At 39.2% G+C, this 19,167-nt stretch overlaps 3 protein-coding genes across 3 annotated transcripts; all 3 read left to right on the top strand.

Annotated features, from left to right (window-relative positions):
• The first annotated feature begins 1,540 nt into the window (after positions 1-1,540).
• Positions 1,541-7,112, top strand: LOC139908602 (casein kinase II subunit alpha-like). Its single transcript, XM_071895357.1, has 15 exons — positions 1,541-1,595; positions 2,334-2,425; positions 2,813-2,889; positions 3,103-3,231; positions 3,340-3,451; positions 3,647-3,748; positions 3,856-3,906; positions 4,000-4,059; positions 4,237-4,320; positions 4,420-4,530; positions 4,666-4,767; positions 5,726-5,826; positions 5,929-6,077; positions 6,238-6,327; positions 6,464-7,112. Exons 4-15 carry the CDS (start codon positions 3,131-3,133, stop codon positions 6,577-6,579), a joined length of 1,179 nt encoding a protein of 392 aa, XP_071751458.1. The 5' UTR covers positions 1,541-1,595; positions 2,334-2,425; positions 2,813-2,889; positions 3,103-3,130; the 3' UTR covers positions 6,580-7,112.
• A 1,783-nt stretch (positions 7,113-8,895) lies between these two features.
• On the top strand, positions 8,896-14,762 carry LOC139914113 (serum paraoxonase/arylesterase 2-like). The gene is made up of 9 exons (XM_078287266.1): positions 8,896-9,072; positions 9,296-9,366; positions 9,440-9,495; positions 10,174-10,339; positions 11,554-11,680; positions 11,828-12,028; positions 12,117-12,198; positions 12,493-12,621; positions 12,736-14,762. Exons 1-9 carry the CDS (start codon positions 8,996-8,998, stop codon positions 12,895-12,897), a joined length of 1,071 nt encoding a protein of 356 aa, XP_078143392.1. The 5' UTR covers positions 8,896-8,995; the 3' UTR covers positions 12,898-14,762.
• A 289-nt stretch (positions 14,763-15,051) lies between these two features.
• On the top strand, positions 15,052-19,071 carry LOC139914111 (serum paraoxonase/arylesterase 2-like). The gene is made up of 9 exons (XM_071902314.2): positions 15,052-15,132; positions 15,378-15,445; positions 15,674-15,729; positions 16,020-16,188; positions 17,826-17,952; positions 18,044-18,244; positions 18,386-18,467; positions 18,662-18,790; positions 18,910-19,071. Exons 1-9 carry the CDS (start codon positions 15,059-15,061, stop codon positions 19,069-19,071), a joined length of 1,068 nt encoding a protein of 355 aa, XP_071758415.1. The 5' UTR covers positions 15,052-15,058.
• Positions 19,072-19,167: the final 96 nt, after the last annotated feature.

Genomic DNA, 19,167 nt, shown 5'->3' with positions numbered 1-19,167 from the left:
TATTTTCTCTCTTTAGATTAGTTTACCTCTTATGGGACTCGTTAACACAGCAGTTGCAAATGCAAGAAGTAACAGACAACAAAGGAAGCTAAAACAAATAAAATCACAATCATTTTTAGATTTCACCAGGAAATACATTTTAATATCATGACTTATATCATTATGTCATTTTCTTCTCTGGGAAATAAAATGAAGTTTCAATTATTATAATTTGAAAATGTATGAATCAACATCACAAAATATGAAAACTTACAGCTTCATTGTAGACGTTGGTCAGCAGCAGTGTTCAGCAGGGCAGCAAGAGTGCAGCTGAGCTTTTATGTACCGCTGCTTCTTCACCTCTAACAGGTCTCATCCATGTTAATGATAGCTTTTGACAACATTTATCAGATTCAGTTGTAGCCAAAGACTGTTTCTGTGAGTTTAACAGTGCATGACTTTGGGAATCCTTTAAGAATGAGCAGGCGGAGGAGCAATGATTACAGGCCCTAATTGGTTTACAAAGGCTTATTCATTATATCAATTCAATTTGAAAACAGATGTCCTCAAAACACAAAAGGCACAAGAAAGGAACAGTCTTTCTCTGCATTGTGTGTTGATTACAGGTAGTTGGTTATTCAAAGAAAATGCCCCTGGCTTTTCCTGTGTTATTGAGATAGCCTTTTAATGACAGCACAGAGCGTGCATTGTATTGTCTGACTATCCAGTGTAGCCCTATTTTTTGCCTAAACAAAGACCTTTTCAAATAGGTCCTATAGTGAACATTTTGGAAATCTCTCCTAGAAGACATGTGCTAAAATAGAGCACACAAGAATGTATTGAAGAGCCATTGAAAGTGGTGTTGAAAAAAGGTGATGAATAGGTGTTGAATATGTTGAAAATGTAGCAACTGTGTTGTGTAATTTTAACACATCTTCAACTCATCTAATTTTCAACAAATTATTGTGTGTGCAGTATGTGTCTAGGTCATAGTGTGGATATTAAGGCAGTGGTTTCCAATGTGGGGTCTGGGTCCTGGAGAGGCTTTCAGGCAGTCATCAACAAAAATGAGGAATAGTTTAATTTGACTGTTATTTCACTCCATAGAAGTTAGTACAATGAGAGAATGATTATACCATAGGTTTCACTCTCCCCACTGTAATCTGTCCACCTACAGTAGGCTATAAACAGTTTTTCACAGTTCTGTACAAAATCATAAGTGCCAACACAAATCTTCTCAGATGAGATTCCTTGACCCAGTCTCACAAATGAGAGCCCATGGTCAAACGTGCATCTATGTGGGGTTCCTTATATGAAAAAGTTTGGAAGTCCCTATAATGCGGCAGATGAGACTCACGAATGAATTATGAATAAGCGGATGAATGGATCAGAATGGGGTGGACGTAACAAAAATAAATGATAAAACAGATACAACTGAATAAAAACAAATGCAGTTCTAGAAAAGTTTCTCCCTCGTTCAGACCTGTTGGTGGCAGCAAGCGCTACAATCTCCCCCGTGAAAAAGAAAAAGTAGAGCGCCCTCTGCAGGAGAGGCTGTTTGCACTAAGCTCTTGATCCCAAGCATCGCCATATTGACGTCCCAACAACGTTGAGAGGTAATATAAATTGTGTTATTTAACCGTGAATCCTCCTAGGTTTGGAAGTACCGATGGATGATTTACATACAAGGAAATGTTGGAAACATGTAACATAACTGCGTTGCCGTACTACTGCTCGATAACAGTGTTTGTAGGATGTTTTCTCAAGGCGTTGTCAGTCAGTTGCCTCGCCAGCCAGCAAGCTATTCACTCCCCTAGCCTGCTAGCTTAGCACTTTTTAGCTTTGGGAAATAAATTCCTCGAAGCTAATAATCTATCGTTAGATTAATAGTCACCACCAGGATGTTGCTTTGACAATTTTGAGATGGGCTGTGGTTCTTTTCCACCATAGCCACGTAATATGGCCGCGAGTTAGCTCGCAATTTCTCTGTGACTTTCCACCCGGCTTTTCCCTCTGCTGTTGATGAGCTAATGCTAACTAGCTAGCATCCCAGCCAGCTGCCCAGTTTGCCTGATAGCTAGCTCCACTACACTTGTGCAGGCCTTGGGCCACTGAGGGTCTGTGCGTACACTAACCGTAAAGTGCCAAGCGGGTTAACTGGCTGTAAGAGAACGAGGAAGATCAGTGTTTTGGACCTTAGAGGCCATTTGCCCGTTGGATGTTTGGCGCACAGACGCATATAATTCACCTAACAAATTAGCTAGTTCACCGTAGCTAACATAGTTTGCTCCTGTTTGATTAATTGGCAGTAATGACCCTCATCAACCCTTCTTTTCTTTATATTTTTCCAACAGGAGATACTGCCTTGGTGTAGACCCCAGTGATGACTGTATTGAACCCTGTACCTCCTGATTAGACTGGTTGGATGCCCCGTTTTAACATTCAGGTTTCTCAACTTCTTACAACACCATATTTAGACACACGTTTAGATTTTGAACAGACGCATTCATACACCACTAAATTAGTTTATAGGCAGTTTATTTTTTTTTTGCCTCCTTTGACTTGTGCCACAGTTTCAGTTTGTATCACTGCTGTTTTCCATTTGCATCTCAGAAACATTTGCATTTACATTTGAGGCATTTAACTGACATTTTTATCCAAAGCAACTTGCATCAAGTGCAGCAGTGAAGTGAATTTAAATTCTCAGGTCAACATGTTTGTCTCTGAGACTTTGATTAGTGTTTTTCAGTCCTACATGTAATGTTGAACTAATTCAAATAATTGGACTGTAGTAGGCCCTAATTGTGTCTGTTTCATATCTACACCCATGTAGTTTTCTTACCATAAAGGCGTCTCCACCGCTCCAGTTCGAACTCATCTATCACCATCATCCTGGAGGGAACCTCCAAGGTATTTTATTGTCTAATATTAAATTAGACTTCCTCATATCACCTAAAATTATGTATTATTTATTGTTCTGAAGTCCACTCCATGCTACATTTGTATGAGCAGTGCTTTAGAAATGACTATTATTTGGCAATGAACATAATTCATTGTGTTTTTAGTTATTCTTGCTCTAATTTTGAATGACTCAATTCCTCTATGTTGTTTGTCTTGTTTTAGGAGATTTAGAGAAGATCCTGTGTAGAATATGTCTGGCCCTGTTCCAAGCCGCTCTCGAGTTTACCCTGATGTAAACACACAGAGGCCCCGGGAATACTGGGATTATGAGTCCCATGTTGTTGAATGGGGGTAAGGCGGATGGGAATTGCTGTCCAGTGCTTCAGTTATGTTGTATTTGGTTTACATTGTTGGTTAAAGACAACTCAGCGATGTTCACCATGGCTTTTTGCTTTTCAGGAACCAAGACGACTATCAACTAGTCAGAAAACTAGGCAGAGGCAAATATAGTGAAGTGTTTGAAGCCATAAACATCACAAACAATGAAAAAGTGGTCGTGAAAATACTGAAGGTATGGAAATAATCACTTGAATATCCCGGCAATTTTAAAGTTGTACACATGGTTTGAGTACTAAATTCACCACACTTTGAGCTGATAACTCCGGACACAGCTGTGCTGGCGACACACACAAAACATTGTCAAAACATTTAACAGTCACTTCAATGGAGATTTCCTGTGATCTCACAAGAATGCTTCTGTCCGCAGCCGGTGAAAAAAAAGAAAATCAAGAGAGAAATAAAGATCCTGGAGAATCTGAGGGGTGGTCCAAATATCATCTCACTGTTAGATATCGTCAAGGATCCTGTGGTAATTTTGTACTCCTCTTCGCACTAATCACTATGTAACAGACTAAGAATTCATATATATTTGCGGTGCTACACATAAACACACCGTTCTCTGATTTTTCTTTTCAGTCCCGAACCCCCGCTCTGGTTTTTGAACATGTCAACAATACAGACTTCAAGGTAGGCATGAATGCTTTTTTTGTACACTTATGTGGCATTTGAGATGCGTTAATACACAAAAATGTATCTAATTGTACATGCTTTTTTCCCCAGCAATTGTATCAAACCCTTTCTGACTTCGACATACGGTTCTACATGTACGAAATCTTAAAGGTAAGAAACTCAGCTTTTGTTGTCGATTTGTTCCGCATACACTATTTAAATATAGTTATGAAATATTTGCCAGAAACATTTTCACAAATGTGGGTGACATCAACTGCACATTCAGAGTATTGTGTGCTAATACTTACCTGTACTCTAACCTGCTGTTTTCTCTCCTCACTTGGTTAGGCTCTGGATTACTGCCACAGTATGGGGATTATGCACAGAGATGTCAAGCCACACAATGTCATGATTGACCACGAACACAGAAAGGTATACTATCACCTGCTCTCCACGTTTTTTAATAGCCGTTGTGGCTGCAGCGAATCACAATCTATAAAATACATCCAACTCCATTTTCTTAACTTCTAGCTCCGCCTAATCGACTGGGGCTTGGCAGAGTTCTACCACCCAAACCAGGAATACAATGTGAGAGTGGCATCCAGGTACTTCAAAGGACCTGAACTGCTGGTAGACTACCAGGTGAGGCCCCCATATTCTTCAGAACTGGATGGTCAAAATGTAACCGGGATTTGTATTATGATAGATGAGTTTATTTGTTTTTAAAAAATGCAGTCATGGAGTAGGATAAAGGCTTTTCACTGTTCTTTTTTGTAGATGTATGACTACAGCTTGGACATGTGGAGTTTGGGCTGCATGCTGGCCAGCATGATCTTCAGAAAGGAGCCCTTCTTCCACGGACATGACAACTACGATCAGGTATGGAGAAGTTATTTTTTATATTATTATTTTTAATGGAAAGTGGCATCTTTTGTTGCTATGGTAACTAACCTTCTAGCTGCATGAGACTTAAGGGCAACCAAACTGACTTTTTATTTTTTTTATTTCTTTACTCATCCAGGGAAACCTTAAACAAGCTTTACATTTTCAGCACTCCTCTGCTTCCCACCCATAGTTTCACACAGTCACACCTGGAATATGACCAGTACGACCACATTCTTCGACTGGGGGGGTTCTCATTCACTTTTTGCCGTCTGTCTACTGAATGTCAAACCGAAATGGGCAAATGTCAAATGCAGGGCTGTAACAGTGGACAACGCTTATAAAGCATATCACCCCTATGGATGATGTCAGTTCTTTTAGCTCATCCCACAGTGTAACTTTCACCATGCAGCATTTTCCGTTTTCTTCCATGTCTTATTGCTGACACTCCATTTGAAATAGTGTATTGTTGCTATTAATTTGATCGTCACAAAATTAGGCTTTGTCTGTTAAATGAAGGGAAGTAAATCATTTGCAATGACCAGTAAACAAAACTAAACTCATCTACCCATAGTCTAATGTTATGTTAACATGGAAACATGGCTGAAGACAATTGATTCAGTTTTGGTTGTTTGACAAAACATAAATATGCAGCCAAATCTAAATATTTCCCGAAACTGTGTTGATGTTTAATGAAACTTGCACATTGTTGTTGATTTATTTCCTTACTCCATTCTAGACCTCCTCTACACTGTAGTAATGTATGCACTACTGTGCCTGACTGTCTGAATTGATTAAGGCCCCACAAACCACACTACCTAGCTGGCTATAACACCACAGACTGCAATACAATCCATACCATTCAAAACCTAGAAAAATGCCATTTCACATGTGATTTCACAAATGACTGATAGTGCTATTTTAATTGTTTTATTCTTTTTCTTCTAATTTACAGCTTGTGCGAATTGCAAAAGTCCTCGGCACTGAGGACTTGTATGACTACATCGATAAGTACAACATTGAATTAGATCCACGGTTCAATGACATTCTGGGAAGGTAAGAATCTCACATTCTTTGACCTAAGTAAAAGTATTGTAAAATATTTTGCTAACTAAATGATTTTTTTTTTTCTATCTTCATCCCTGGTCTATCCTTTAGACACTCCCGTAAAAGGTGGGAGAGGTTTGTGCACAGTGAGAACCAGCACCTGGTCAGCACAGAGGCCCTGGACTTCCTGGACAAACTACTGCGCTACGACCATCAAGCCCGCCTCACAGCTAGAGAGGCCATGGATCATCCCTACTTCTGTAAGTTTGCCTTTTCCCCCTTTTTTTTTTTATTATCTCTTATTTATTACTGGAGTTTATTGCCTCTAACCAGTATTGTGAGCGCATTAATTCATGCGGATGGATTGTGTCAACATATCCACTGGGTTTATGAGGTGTTCGAATGCATTTCTATTCTCAGATCCCATCGTCAAAGATCAGGGAAGGGGGGCCACTCCTGGAGGAATGGCTGCCAGCTCTACACCAGTCAGCTCGTCCAGCATGATGGCCGGTAAGTCTTCTTGCACTGAGCCTTGGGTCCTCCATGAACCTCCATCAACAAAACACCTGTAAAACGTCTGTATCTTGATAGTGATGACATGTAAATAACATTTTGAAATAATCATCAAACCTCCTGTCTCCTCTAGGCATCACCTCAATGTCCTCCGCACAGCCACTGGCTAACATTGCTGGATCACCTGTCATCTCTGCCCCCAACACTCTGGCCACACAAGTCCCAGCAGCCACTGGGGCCCAACCCTGAAGCCACCTCCTCACCTGTGTTTGTGTGTGCTCATGGCCATGTCCTGCCCAGCTCTCAGTGAAGGCCAGGGCCATGGCTCCCCTTTTTTTATGTTGAGAATAACAAAGAAGAAGATTTAAATTGCTTTTCACGTTCAGTTATATTTTGACATCTGGACTTGACAGAAATGTATTGTTGCACCTGTCAGGATTATTAGAATTAATTTGGGTGTGTTATTTCACAATGCCAGTGTCTAGAAATTCTAATAAGATGTAGACATGAAGAGAATGGATAATAAAATTTATTTTGTATGTTCCAAATATACAGTCTTGCTTGAAACTGTTTGTTGGGGGATCCTGCTGTTGTATTACACTGTGAACCTTTACACGACTTCACAAAACAAGTCAGGAGTCTGGTGTACCCCACTTAACAGTGCTCGATGGTTGCACACACACTGTTATGTGCAGGAGTTGTTGGTGTTTTGAAGTTGTTAGATGCTATCATTCTTTAATTGGACTTTTGTAGATATTCTACAGTTACTGTCAGGTTGCATGCACCCAATGCTGAGTATCACAGGGTCAATAGTTTGCCAATTTTATGTTACTTTCACTTCTGTATGTGTATGTATGTGTTCATGTTTGTTTTTTATGAAGTCTCTTACACATGATTTTGATTACATAGACAATTTTGTAACTTTTTGTTTTATGTTGGGAGGAGTCTCATCACTTGCAAAAAACAACTTCAGAAATAAACAATTTAAACAGGTCTTTGCGGGCACTACATGTTATTGATTGTCCCGTCTGTTGACTGGTTTGCCTCGGAGCTATGAGGGGTGTATTCAGGTGATTATTAGGCCACTTTCACTTTTTTGAAGTGCAGTTACTACAGGGTAGATGGCAATGATATACAGGGCATCTGTAGTGGTCGAAATGGATTCCTCATGGTTTGTGAGGTGTGTGTACATCTCTGCTATTCTGGTAAGCTTTGATCAAGTGTGTGTGTGTGTATTCCTTTTTTTTTTTTTTACCATTCTTCTGAAATCATTTATAAGGATTTATGTTTGAGAGGGCATGCGAATGTCAATGCACATCATCAACCATTTCAACATGTTTGCAATTAAGGTTTTGCGTGTGCGCATATGCAAATGTGCCATATTTTTGACACTTTGGTGAGCTTTAATTAAAACCAATACTGCAACAGTGTGTGTGAGAGAGAGAGCAAGGACAGCACCCACCTTTCCTATCAATGCTCATCAAAATGGCAGGGATGAGCACATGTACAAACACATCAGTAAACTTTAGGGTACAATCAATTCCCAAAACACCCCTAGATATTTAACAAAAAAAAGAAAATTAAATCAAATATCAAAGTCAAATAGCCTACAAATGACTACTGGCATTTCATGTGCACAGGCCTAATGTCATGTGATTTTTCCTTCAGAAAGCTGACGTCAGTTACGTAGTAACTCATTGCAGTGCTGTTGTAGACGAACACTCATTAATGCCCCCTAGCCAAAAATGAAGAAAGAGAAGACAGTTTCGTGAGAAGAATAGGCCTTTATATACAGCTAACAACACCGAGGATCTGTTACCACTGCTGACCTTAAACTCATTCTGTCATAAACCCGAATATTCAATGAGGGACTGGCAGATCATACGCACAGCTCACCTGTTTTTCTAGACTACACAATTAATGTTGGCATACATTGGCTGCTGTAAATCGAATGATGAATCTGGCAACAATCTGATCCCAGATCTGTTTTTGGTTTCATGAAAAGGGAGGTTCCGGATGTAGCTCCAACCAGTCGGATTGATGCTGCCTTCAGGTGCTTCTCGTAAACTCCCACTTCCGAGGTTGGAAAACAGTGTATTTGGTAATAATTACAAAATATAAGCTGCAACAAACCTTTTTTTGCTGCTATTTTATTTTAGAAAGTAAGTGGTACAGAGCTACTTGCTGCAGCCACAGAATGAAGAGGATAAAATGTGCATCAACCATATAGACTAGCTGTGCTAATCTGTTAGCCAAAGGTTGTTGTGTAGCCTACTTGTATGTCCACAATGGCAACTTGTAACTATATGCACAGAAATGCGTGACAACTACAAGTTTAACAAAGAGTGATAATAGAAACACACAGCAATAAAAAGTAACATACAAGGCCAATAACACAATAAAATACCATCAGGTGCTGGCTCTTCGCCCCCTAAACGTCTCACCCCTGCAACGCCGCTATCATTGAAAACTTGACTTTCTCACTCATATTTACCGCTTTGTTGCGTGTCCATGCTCAGATATTTCCGACGGCACTGGAAGGCAGCATTACTAACGCCCTCTGTCGACGCTGCAGGAGGACGTGTTGTTGTTTATATGGAGTTTGATACAGGCTATAAAAACAGTTAGGCAACGCTTGCAAAAATTTGCTTAGTGCGATTTAAAAATGGGAAAGCTAGTCTTCATTTCGCTTTTTGTAGCTGCTTTAGCGGCTCTGATTGGAGAGAGAATTATAAACTTAAGGTAAGTTCAAAAGCAACTCAAAGCCTTAAAAGAAGAGGGTGTTTAAGCGAGAAAGTTGCATGGTGCAGCGTTGTTGGTGCCCGTAAGTTAAGTTATAGCCTACACCGCTTGTCATATTAACGATAAATGAATAAATACTCTGTTTGCCAATGCCCGCTCTTTAGACGATAGGTAAATCACATGGTGGTCATGCAGCCTCATATTTGAGTTGAACACTTTGCAGGAAAAGGACCCTTGCCTCCAGGGAGCTTATCCAGAATCACCTCCCCAACTGTGTCCTACTCAAAAACCTTGGTAAGTGCAAAACAAAATGCAACTAAAATCTAACATTAAAGTAAATTTACATTAACTTTCCAATTCTTTCCAGAGTATGGGTCAGAGGATATAACAATTCTTCCAAACGGGCTTGCCCTCATCAGCACTGTAAGTATAGGAGCATCTGAGTGAAGAAACATCAAACTCACAGTGCCAAACACTTCCTTAATATAACTGAAGATAGATGCTACTTTTTCTTTCATACAACCAGCCACAACCATCAAAACTTATTTCCATCCACCTGGTCATTAACTTGACTTGTCCTCAAAATCCAATTTACATTTGTGTTATTTGCCTATAATTCAATAACAAGTTGAACATTTCCATCTTACTGTGTGACCTAACATAATCAAGCCTGTGTGATGTAAAAAAAAAAAAAAAAAAGGAGCCAAACTGTTGTTCACATTTCAGTATATTATGGATTAATTATTAAAAGACAGACAAATGGCATAACCTGGATAATTACCAATAATAGCCAGTTCAGTTGAGCCATTTTTGAATTCACAATGATCTCCAAACATCAGTTTTCTTAAAGAGCATGTTAGAGTAGTAAGAGCGATGTAGTCTCTCAAATTGCCCCAAATTGATGTATTTAGCAGCTCAAAATTCAAAACATTTCCCCCACAGACCTACAAGAGTTATGTCACTGCATCTGGGCTAAACCCCAACTATTCACCAATCCTCATCAAGAACTTATTTCATTGGTCATTTTATTATCTTCTTAAGTATTGTTAATTTATTTTGCAGTCTAATGTTGTAATATTCTCTATATTCGTATATTCTCAGGGTTTGAAATACCCTGGAATGCCGTCATTCTCAGATGATCCAGGAAAGATCTATTCCCTTGATCTGCAAGATTCTAGAATGAAACCTGTGGAGTTGCGCATGCCGAGGAACTTCGATCTGGACTCATTCAATCCCCATGGCATCAGCGTTTACACCGATCAAAGTGGTAAAAAGCAAGATCACTTAAATTCTACCAAAAGCAAAAGATTTGCAAATGTCATTCCTGTGAACTTGGTGTGTGTGGTAATCCAGTGGTTCTCTACTGGTTTTGCATTTTCCACCCAAATTTAACCTCCTTCATGAAGTCACAATCAGTTCCATTTAATAGCACAATGATAATAATAATAATGTTTTTATCTTTGTGACATAAAAAGAAACACCTAAAAAGCAAACACTTCAGTTCACTTGATTGAATAGCTGATAAATCCGGTTTAGGTGCTGGTGCCTTTTGTGGTCTAGTGTTTTCTTTTTTCTTTTTTTGTAGGGTGTGCCATATTTAGGAAAAACCTGTTAGGTTGTTACTTCATTGACAGTGAATACGTGGGATAATGTGGGAGTAATAACTTTGTGGGAACAGAGAGCAGCCAAGGTGATTTTCTGGCACTATATCTACATTTTCTATACGTACAGTTTCTTCAAAACTGACGGTGCTACAAACAAATGAAGCTCATTTGTATGTAAAATGCATGAAAATACCTGACAGCTTAAGTGAAACCCACAACTAGAAATCTGATTCTAATGTAAATTGGAATGTGTCAAATAGGGTTATTTCATTTACCAGTTAAAGACATTCCTAAAAAATAAAACATGATCATCCTTATCATTCATGCCTCATCTCATGCTCTTATATTTAACTACAGCAGAATACAGCAGCTAGACCTTTAACAAGAAGTGAAGAGCATATTCTGACTCTAGCCCCTGTTCCTTTTGTTGATTCCATGATTTTTTATTTTAAATTTTGAGGCAATTCATGTATTCCCCCCATTAGGAGAATGGGCAGTTCACTCACCTTTTATGTTATTTATTTATTTATTTGTATCCATATTGATAGCTGGAAAGCAGAGAGGGAGACAGGAGAGGGGAGACACCTCTTGCAGGCCAAGGAAAACCGCTCAGCTATCTCTGGGCCCTATAACCATGATACAAGTTGTCTCGGAAAAAAACCCAGTGGTCAAAACATCGCCATACAAAACTATCAACTGCCTTTTCACATTCCAGTTTCTAATCCTTCCTGGGAGGTGCTTTTGTGAAGTGCTGTGCTTCCCTTTACTTTTATTTAATACATTTTACAGATCTGTTGAGCTGAACAGAACATCAGCTGACGCTTCTTGAACCTGCTTAATGTTAATGCTTTTACCCTTGTGTCTCATTATTTTTCAGATGACACAATATACCTGTTTGTTGTCAATCACCCTCAACATAAAAGCCAAGTGGAGATTTTTAAATTTGTTGAAGAGGACCACTCCTTGGTGCATCTGAAAACCATAAAGCATGAACTTCTCCACAGGTACAGTATGGTAAATTGTAACTGTACGGTGAATTGTAGGCATTTGACTTGGTGAACAGAGGGGTGTACTTGGGAAGGAAAGGTACTTCTGAAACTATCAACACATTTATACATATCTATATTGTAATTATTTCTGCTGTCTTTCAGCGTGAATGATATTGTTGCAGTGGGCGTGGACAGTTTCTACGCAACCAATGATCACTACTTTAACCATGAAATCCTGAGACATGTGGAGGGTCTTCTCAGTCAGCCCTGGTGCAATGTTGTGTACTACAGTCCTGAAGAAGTGAAAGTGGTTTCTGAAGGATATTACTTTGCCAACGGCATCAATATCTCACCAGACAAAAGGTACGGTAATAATCTGCAGGGCCATGCTCATTGCTCACATATGCTCCAAAACTCCTATACAGTTACCGATGTTCTTTCTCGTTTATAGGCATGTGTATGTGGCAGATATATTTGACCACAACGTGCATGTTTTGGAGAGAAAAGCAGACAATGCGTTGGTCTCTGTGAAGGTAAATATGAGAATATATACACTACTAAACTATCTTTGCCTTGATAGAGAGGCAAAGGCTTTGGAAAGAATCAGTATTTCAGATAAACTTGAGTATTAATGTGTGGAAGAAATACTATGTTGGCATTACTTTCAGTATGGTTCATATGGAAAAAAAAAAAAGTGTACTGTTAAATTGCAGGGTAGATATGCAGAAATGTAGTGTGACGGAAGTGTTCTTTAACATAACCCAGACACCATGGCATGAGTTTAAGCTCTGTAGTGATGATAACCTTCTCTACTGACACCTCACCAGTCTGTGGCTGTCGGTTCACTTTGTGACAACGTTGAAGTTGACCCAGAGTCCGGAGACCTGTGGCTAGGCTGTCACCCTAACGCATGGAAAACTTTGCAGAATGACCCCGAGGATCCACCTGGCTCAGAGGTTTGTTCATTCACTTTTACCAGTAAGAACAATATGGTTCCCACAAAAAAATGAGGCGAAATGGAAACGCTACAGTGCTGTATCTATTGAATGGTCTACATCTGTGTTTTCCAGGTCATCCGGATCCAGAACATTCACTCCGAGCAGCCAGTGGTGACCCAGGTGTACGCTGACGACGGCAGTGTGCTCATAGGCTCCTCTGTCGCAGCTCCCTATGGAGGAAAGTTGCTCATTGGCACAGTCTTCCACAAAGCTCTGTGCTGTGATTTGAAGTAGTGTCTCTTCCCGTGATTCCCAACAAGCAAGAGACTAAAAAAAAAACATGCCATTTTAAGTGACGTGTAATTCGCCAAGGAACTCATGATTTACTTACTTCCTTGCACTTTTTGTCTAAGCACTGATTGTGATTAAAGGGCAGTCGTCAATAGGTAGATAGATAGGTTAATGATGATTTGAGCACATAAATGTGTATTACAACACTGGGGATCCCCCAGGAGGAGCTGGGGGAACTTGTAGGGGAAAATGATGTTTATAGTTGGTAGTAATCACACCTGGGTAACAGTATATTTGAAAATGGTTGGGACTAGTTCAGATTTAACTTCCCAGATACTTGAAAAACCTGCAAATATGACAATGTAATCAAGGGCTTCTTTATTCGTTATGGGATGAAGATTTTTCACTGGTCATTTGAACATTGTGAAATCTTCATATATAGATTAAATGTGTAACTGAATGTTGTTTTATATTACTGTTATTGATGAAACAAAATTGTCACGACTGCCTTATTGATTTGATTTGTAATGAATCAATAAAGAGGGTCTTTCTGGGATACACTTGGCTTCCTCTTTGAGTCAGCTGTGCTATGGCACTCTCAAGTTTTTATGCTTTCCAGAAGGGCAAGAAGGCTAGTCTATATCTGCTGATGACTAGAGGAATTTTGTGGGTTATAGACCGCAAAAAATAAGGGTTGTTGTTGAACTGTGTGTCTGTGCAAGTAACCTGATTTTTTTTTTGCTGGTGATTTCATGTGAACAAACGGGAAGCCTGATCTGCAACTGGATCGCCTTTATGTTTAGATCCTCTAGTGTGTCCCACCTCCCATCCAGTTGGAAGAGCCAAAAGGCAATGTGTCCGCAGACTTATTTTTACTGTCCCATAGCATAAAATGACCACAGTATATCTGCAGGGGTTTGACAGGGCTGTTGATCAACAATGACTCAACAATTACTTCGCCAGCTGCTGAGATAGCTGGCTTTCAAAACTCCCGTTTCTTTGTAGTTCATACTCTGTGTTTTGGAACAAAAACCTTGCGCCCACTGGGATTTCAAGACATTCCCAAACCTCCTCCTCCCTCACTGCACTGCAAGACAGTAGACTCAAGCCAAAAAATGATATTGCAGCACCCTAGTAGTATTTTGCGTGGTACATTACCTCTTCCATACACTACACAGTGGGATATATGCTGTAATTAGTGAGATTACTTGTCTCTGTTGTGAAAATGTGACTTTATTGCTCCTGTCAGTTACAGGCCCAAGGGAAAAGGAGGGGGATACATAACCTGGGTCAAAAATGACTGATGCTGAGGACCAGATACCAGATCAACAGATAATGGATGGCTATTGCTGGTCCTGATTTCTGATGCTCCTGAGTCTGGACTATGAGAGACAGGGACGAGCTGGTTGTGGATGCACCTGGGAGTCGAGCTGTCCTACATAAACAGACAGAGGACTGTTCTGAAGAGGTTCTGTTCAGAATCAGTCAGATTGGGTTGAAAAGACCTGAACCAGGACCAACTGCTGTGTCTCCAGAAGATGCCTGGGAGATGTTCATCATTGAAGAGCTCCTCAAATGCACCAATTTAGAGGAGAGCAGCAACAACACAGCATTAACAAAGAAGAACTCATGGCCTCTTGCTTTGACATTCCTTGCTGGTGGACAAAAGAGCTGGAATGTGTCTATGTAGGAGATGTTTCTAGATCCACTGCAAAATACAATGTAACAGGCCACAATGAGACTCAACAGATATGAGGATATCTGCTGCCTTTTTACATTGAAATATTATGGAAATGATTTAATTGGCATGAAATGTGCTCAAAAGTCAAATAAACATATTTCAAACATTAAAACATTCTTCCAAATCACAGCTCAAGTTGTTACTTTTTTTTTTTTTTTTTTAACAAAATGAATAATATACAGTAGTAGGCCTTTATTAGCAAGAATAACACTTTGTCAATATGGGTAATTTTTGCCCCAAGTTATGGGGTTTGTATAGGTTATGTATCAGAGGGTTAATTCATATTTGACTCATTAAAAGCAACAAAGGAGAGTAATGCTGCTTCTCAGATGCACACTTGGCTCCATCTTTGGTTCAGCTATGTAACTGCACTCTGAAAGTATTTTTCTTCCTGTATAACCTTTGACTCACAAGAGGTCCGCCATGAAGAAGGGACTTGTTGCTGTTTTCATTGCTGCTTTTGCAGCTTTAATTGGACAAAGATTCCTTAAACTGAGGTATGCTCTATTCTTAAATCAGAGAGTATAGGCATAGGCGATAGCATTAGTGCTTCTCATTTGATCTTCAGTGGTGTTTCTTACAGTGTTTCTCTGATCAAGAGTGGCCATGTGAGCAGTGAACAATTTCTAAACAATGATCTTTCTCTGCTGATGACAGTAATGGAAATATAAACACAGAGGGTCTGGTTTTGCCTTGTCTTTTGAAATATTTTAAGTTAAGTTTTATTTTTATTTTTTTTCAGGGAAATGACCCTTGGTTCCAGAGAAGTGTCTCTGAAACACCTCAACTGTCAGCCTTTAAAGAATATTGGTAGGCATTGTTAGCTAATTCATGTAATTTTTAACAACATTTTCATTTCAATATCAAAATGATTTGTGCTTCAAACCCAACCTAAACATGCTCTATGTGTGAAGTCTGGTAGTAAATGACGAGTTTGAAGTCCAGGTCAAGTGTCAGCAGCCGCATCTTAGGATTTTTCTTTCAATGTAAGGGGCAATGGAGTGAAATGCATAACCTCATGTTTCTCATTTTGTGCAGAATGTGGTGCAGAGGATCTCACAATACTTAGAGATGGACTGGCCTTCATAAGCTCAGTATGTTGATATTTTTATGACCACTGTAAAGCCATATGTTCTGGTTTACAAAATGTTTATCCATCTTGTAAACCAGAATATATGGCTTTACAGTAAAAAAAATATGGATAAAGCCGAGTTGGATGATCAGGGTGATTTTGGGAACTAGATCACCTACTAGATCACCTTAAATTATTACTTTTTTTATGTTTTCATTTGTTGTGACTGTACCAAACGATTAACTCAATTCTGGACCAAGTGATTCTGCAATTAGCTGCTTCAGCCTCTTACATGTCGTCTTTTCCACCCAGGGATTAAAGCATCCTGCACATCCTTCGTTCTGTGACGACCCAGGGAAGATCTACATTCTGGACCTGTTGGACCCTAGACTGACACCTGTGGAGCTGCAAATCAAAGGACAACTGGACCTCAGCTCTTTCAACCCACATGGCATTAGTGTATATACTGATGATGATGCAGGTGAAGTACAAATGATCCAAAACATAAAGTTAAATCTGAAAGGTGCAACACCACAAGAACTTTAAAAACAAGGCAAGGAAAGCAATTATCTATACTTCCCAGAAAGAGAGAATTCTCTGAATTACGTCATTCTGCACCAGAGTAAGACTATACGGATTCCTACATGATAGGATTGAATTGAAAACACAGTTCTTAAAGGGGCATTGAGTAATCTGTTATCAATCTCTGTCATTGTCCTCTATCTCTGGGTTTACAATTGGCATAATCAATAAAGTCAAATTAGAATTAATAGAGAGTAAACTAGCTAATTAGAGCAGAGTACGGGCCAGAGTACGGGCCCAGTTTTGAAAACCAGAAATCTCAGCACCTGGCAAAGTAATCATTGACTCAGTGGTACTGATCAACAACCTTATCAAACCCCTGAAGGTATATTATAGTCATTTTGTGCTGTAGTAGAAAAAGTACAATTATTATAGTAGTAGTAGTAGTAGTAGTAGTAGTAGTAAACCCCCACACCTACTTTTTTTCCGAATTATTGGTGGTGCGCTGACCTAGTGTAGACCCATATCAAAAATGGAGGAAGTCCACATTTATTCATGCAGATACAAGGTCTGGTTTATTATACTATTAATTTCATTATTATATATGTTGAATAAACCAGACTTTTTATCTGCATGAATTAGTACAGGCCTCCTCTATTTTTCATTTTGTGCTATAGGAGAGAAAAAATCATGCTTGTTCCTCCTTTAAAAGCATATATTTCCTACCATTTGCCACAAACACTGACTGGATATGGCTGTTGATTCCAAACTCCCTTTATTTCTCTACCAAGATGTTCTGTGTTGTGTTTTAAGGGAATACTGTGAATAGACTACAACATGAAAGCAGATCAGACTTCGTAGTCAGGCTACAAACATGATTGTGACAAAAAAAAAACCTGAGCAGACAAGAAGCTATGAAGTGTTTTAGCAGAACTTTAAGTTTATAATATAAATATGCTGCCAAGGATGTGACATTTGCATTGGTTTTCTCTGATGACAAAGTCAATCTAACAATGTTAATAGACTACTGTCTTAACATTTGATGAAAAATAATATTTGCAAGGTTTTTATTGTATGGTGGCTAACATATCATAGGCCTATGTGTTAAATCAATATCTATACATTATTACTGTTTGGATTTGTCTCTTCTCATGAGGACATCTCATGAATCACTTCTTGATTTGTCAGGTTGTTATGATCACATGTAAATTATTAATGTATATTTAAATGTTTGTGAAGAACTAAAATGTTGGATCAGTGTGCACAAGGTGTGTGTTTGTTGGAGAACGTTTGTTCAGTGTTGCATGGAGCTTTACACAGGGAATTTAGTCTTAGGGATGTTGGTCTGAAAACAGGTAGTTAAGACAGATTTCACTCTACTGTCCCAGAGTTTGTCATTTTGGAAGTGGACCATTGGGAAACTCTGCTCTTCATTGCATATTGAAGTTTATAAGTTGATTGATTAACTCTTCTTTGTCTGGGTGCTGATGATGTTCAACCATTCTATGAGGTCCAGAGAGAGAAATGTGCATGTTTTTTATCTTCTGAAGATAAAAGGGCAGATTAATGACAACATACTGTTCCTTACCTCTACAGATAACTCTATATACCTGTTCGTTGTCAATCACCCTCAGCATGGAAATACCCAAATAGAGATCTTTCAGTTTGTTGAGGAGAATACCCTTGTGCACCAGAAAACTATTGCCGACCCCCTCCTTCACAGGTATGCAGAATAAGGCCTTTACAGTATGAGTTAAACCACATTGGTGTTTTTTATTTGGCAGGCTTTGTGTCTCACTCATCACCTCTCTCAGTGTGAATGACATTGTTGCAGTTGGAGTGGAGAGCTTCTATGCCACAAATGACCGCTCCTTTCCAAATGATGTGATGCAGTTTGTGACCGTCCTTCTGGGTCTTCCTTGGTGTACTGTGGTTTACTACAGTCCAGAAGATGTGAGGGTGGCAGCCAATGGCTTTCTTTCTTCAAATGGCATTAACCTGTCACCTGACAAAAGGTTACTCTGTTTTATTTCATATTTTTCTGTCTTATTGTCTGGGGGGTGATGGGAAGTGCACAAATCCAAACTGAATATATTTCCACAACATGTTTCCTATATAATGCTACAATAATAAAACAAACGTGCTTTTCTGTTCAGGTATATATATGTTTCAGATATCCTATGCCATGAGATAGATGTTTTTGAGAGACAAGAAGGGGAACATTTAGTGCTTGTTAAGGTAACACAGTGACTTTTATAACATTTTTTTTATTTTATTTTATTTTATAACATCAGCAAAGAAAGAAAACAAACATCATTGAAATAGTTTTTTCACTGATAAAATCTACAAATGACATTTTGATCTATTTGATCATATTTTATAGAGGACAGACGATCATTATCAGGCCTCATATGTGTAATGTTTCCCACCAGTCTGTAGGTGTTGGGTCACTGTGTGATAACATCGAGGTGGACCATGAGACGGGTGACTTATGGCTGGGCTGTCATCCAAATGCCATGAAGATTCTCATGAATGACCCTCAAGATCCACCTGGCTCTGAAGTTTGTATTCTTTTTGATAAATCAGTTATCTACATTATTGTTTCAGTTTGCAGGCCTGATAATTTCATTCATCCATTTATGTTTCTTTCTTTCTTACTATCACGCACATTTTCCCCTAGGTGATCCGGATCCAGAACATTCACTCCGAGCAGCCGGTGGTGACCCAGGTGTACGCTGACGACGGCAGTGTGATCATGGCATCCTCCGTCGCAGCTCCCTACGAGGGAAAGTTGCTCATTGGCACAGTCTACCATAAAGCCCTGCGCTGTCATTTGAAATAGTCTGTGTACTCTGCATTCTATGAATAGAAAAATGTTGTAACAAAATGTCTTGTGTGGATACAGTATGAAGAAAATAAAATCTTGATTCACCGTTTG

The sequence above is a fragment of the Centroberyx gerrardi genome, chromosome 12 (assembly GCF_048128805.1).
Source record: "Centroberyx gerrardi isolate f3 chromosome 12, fCenGer3.hap1.cur.20231027, whole genome shotgun sequence".
NCBI lineage: Eukaryota > Metazoa > Chordata > Actinopteri > Beryciformes > Berycidae > Centroberyx > Centroberyx gerrardi.
This window is presented reverse-complemented; position numbering and strand designations above follow the sequence as displayed.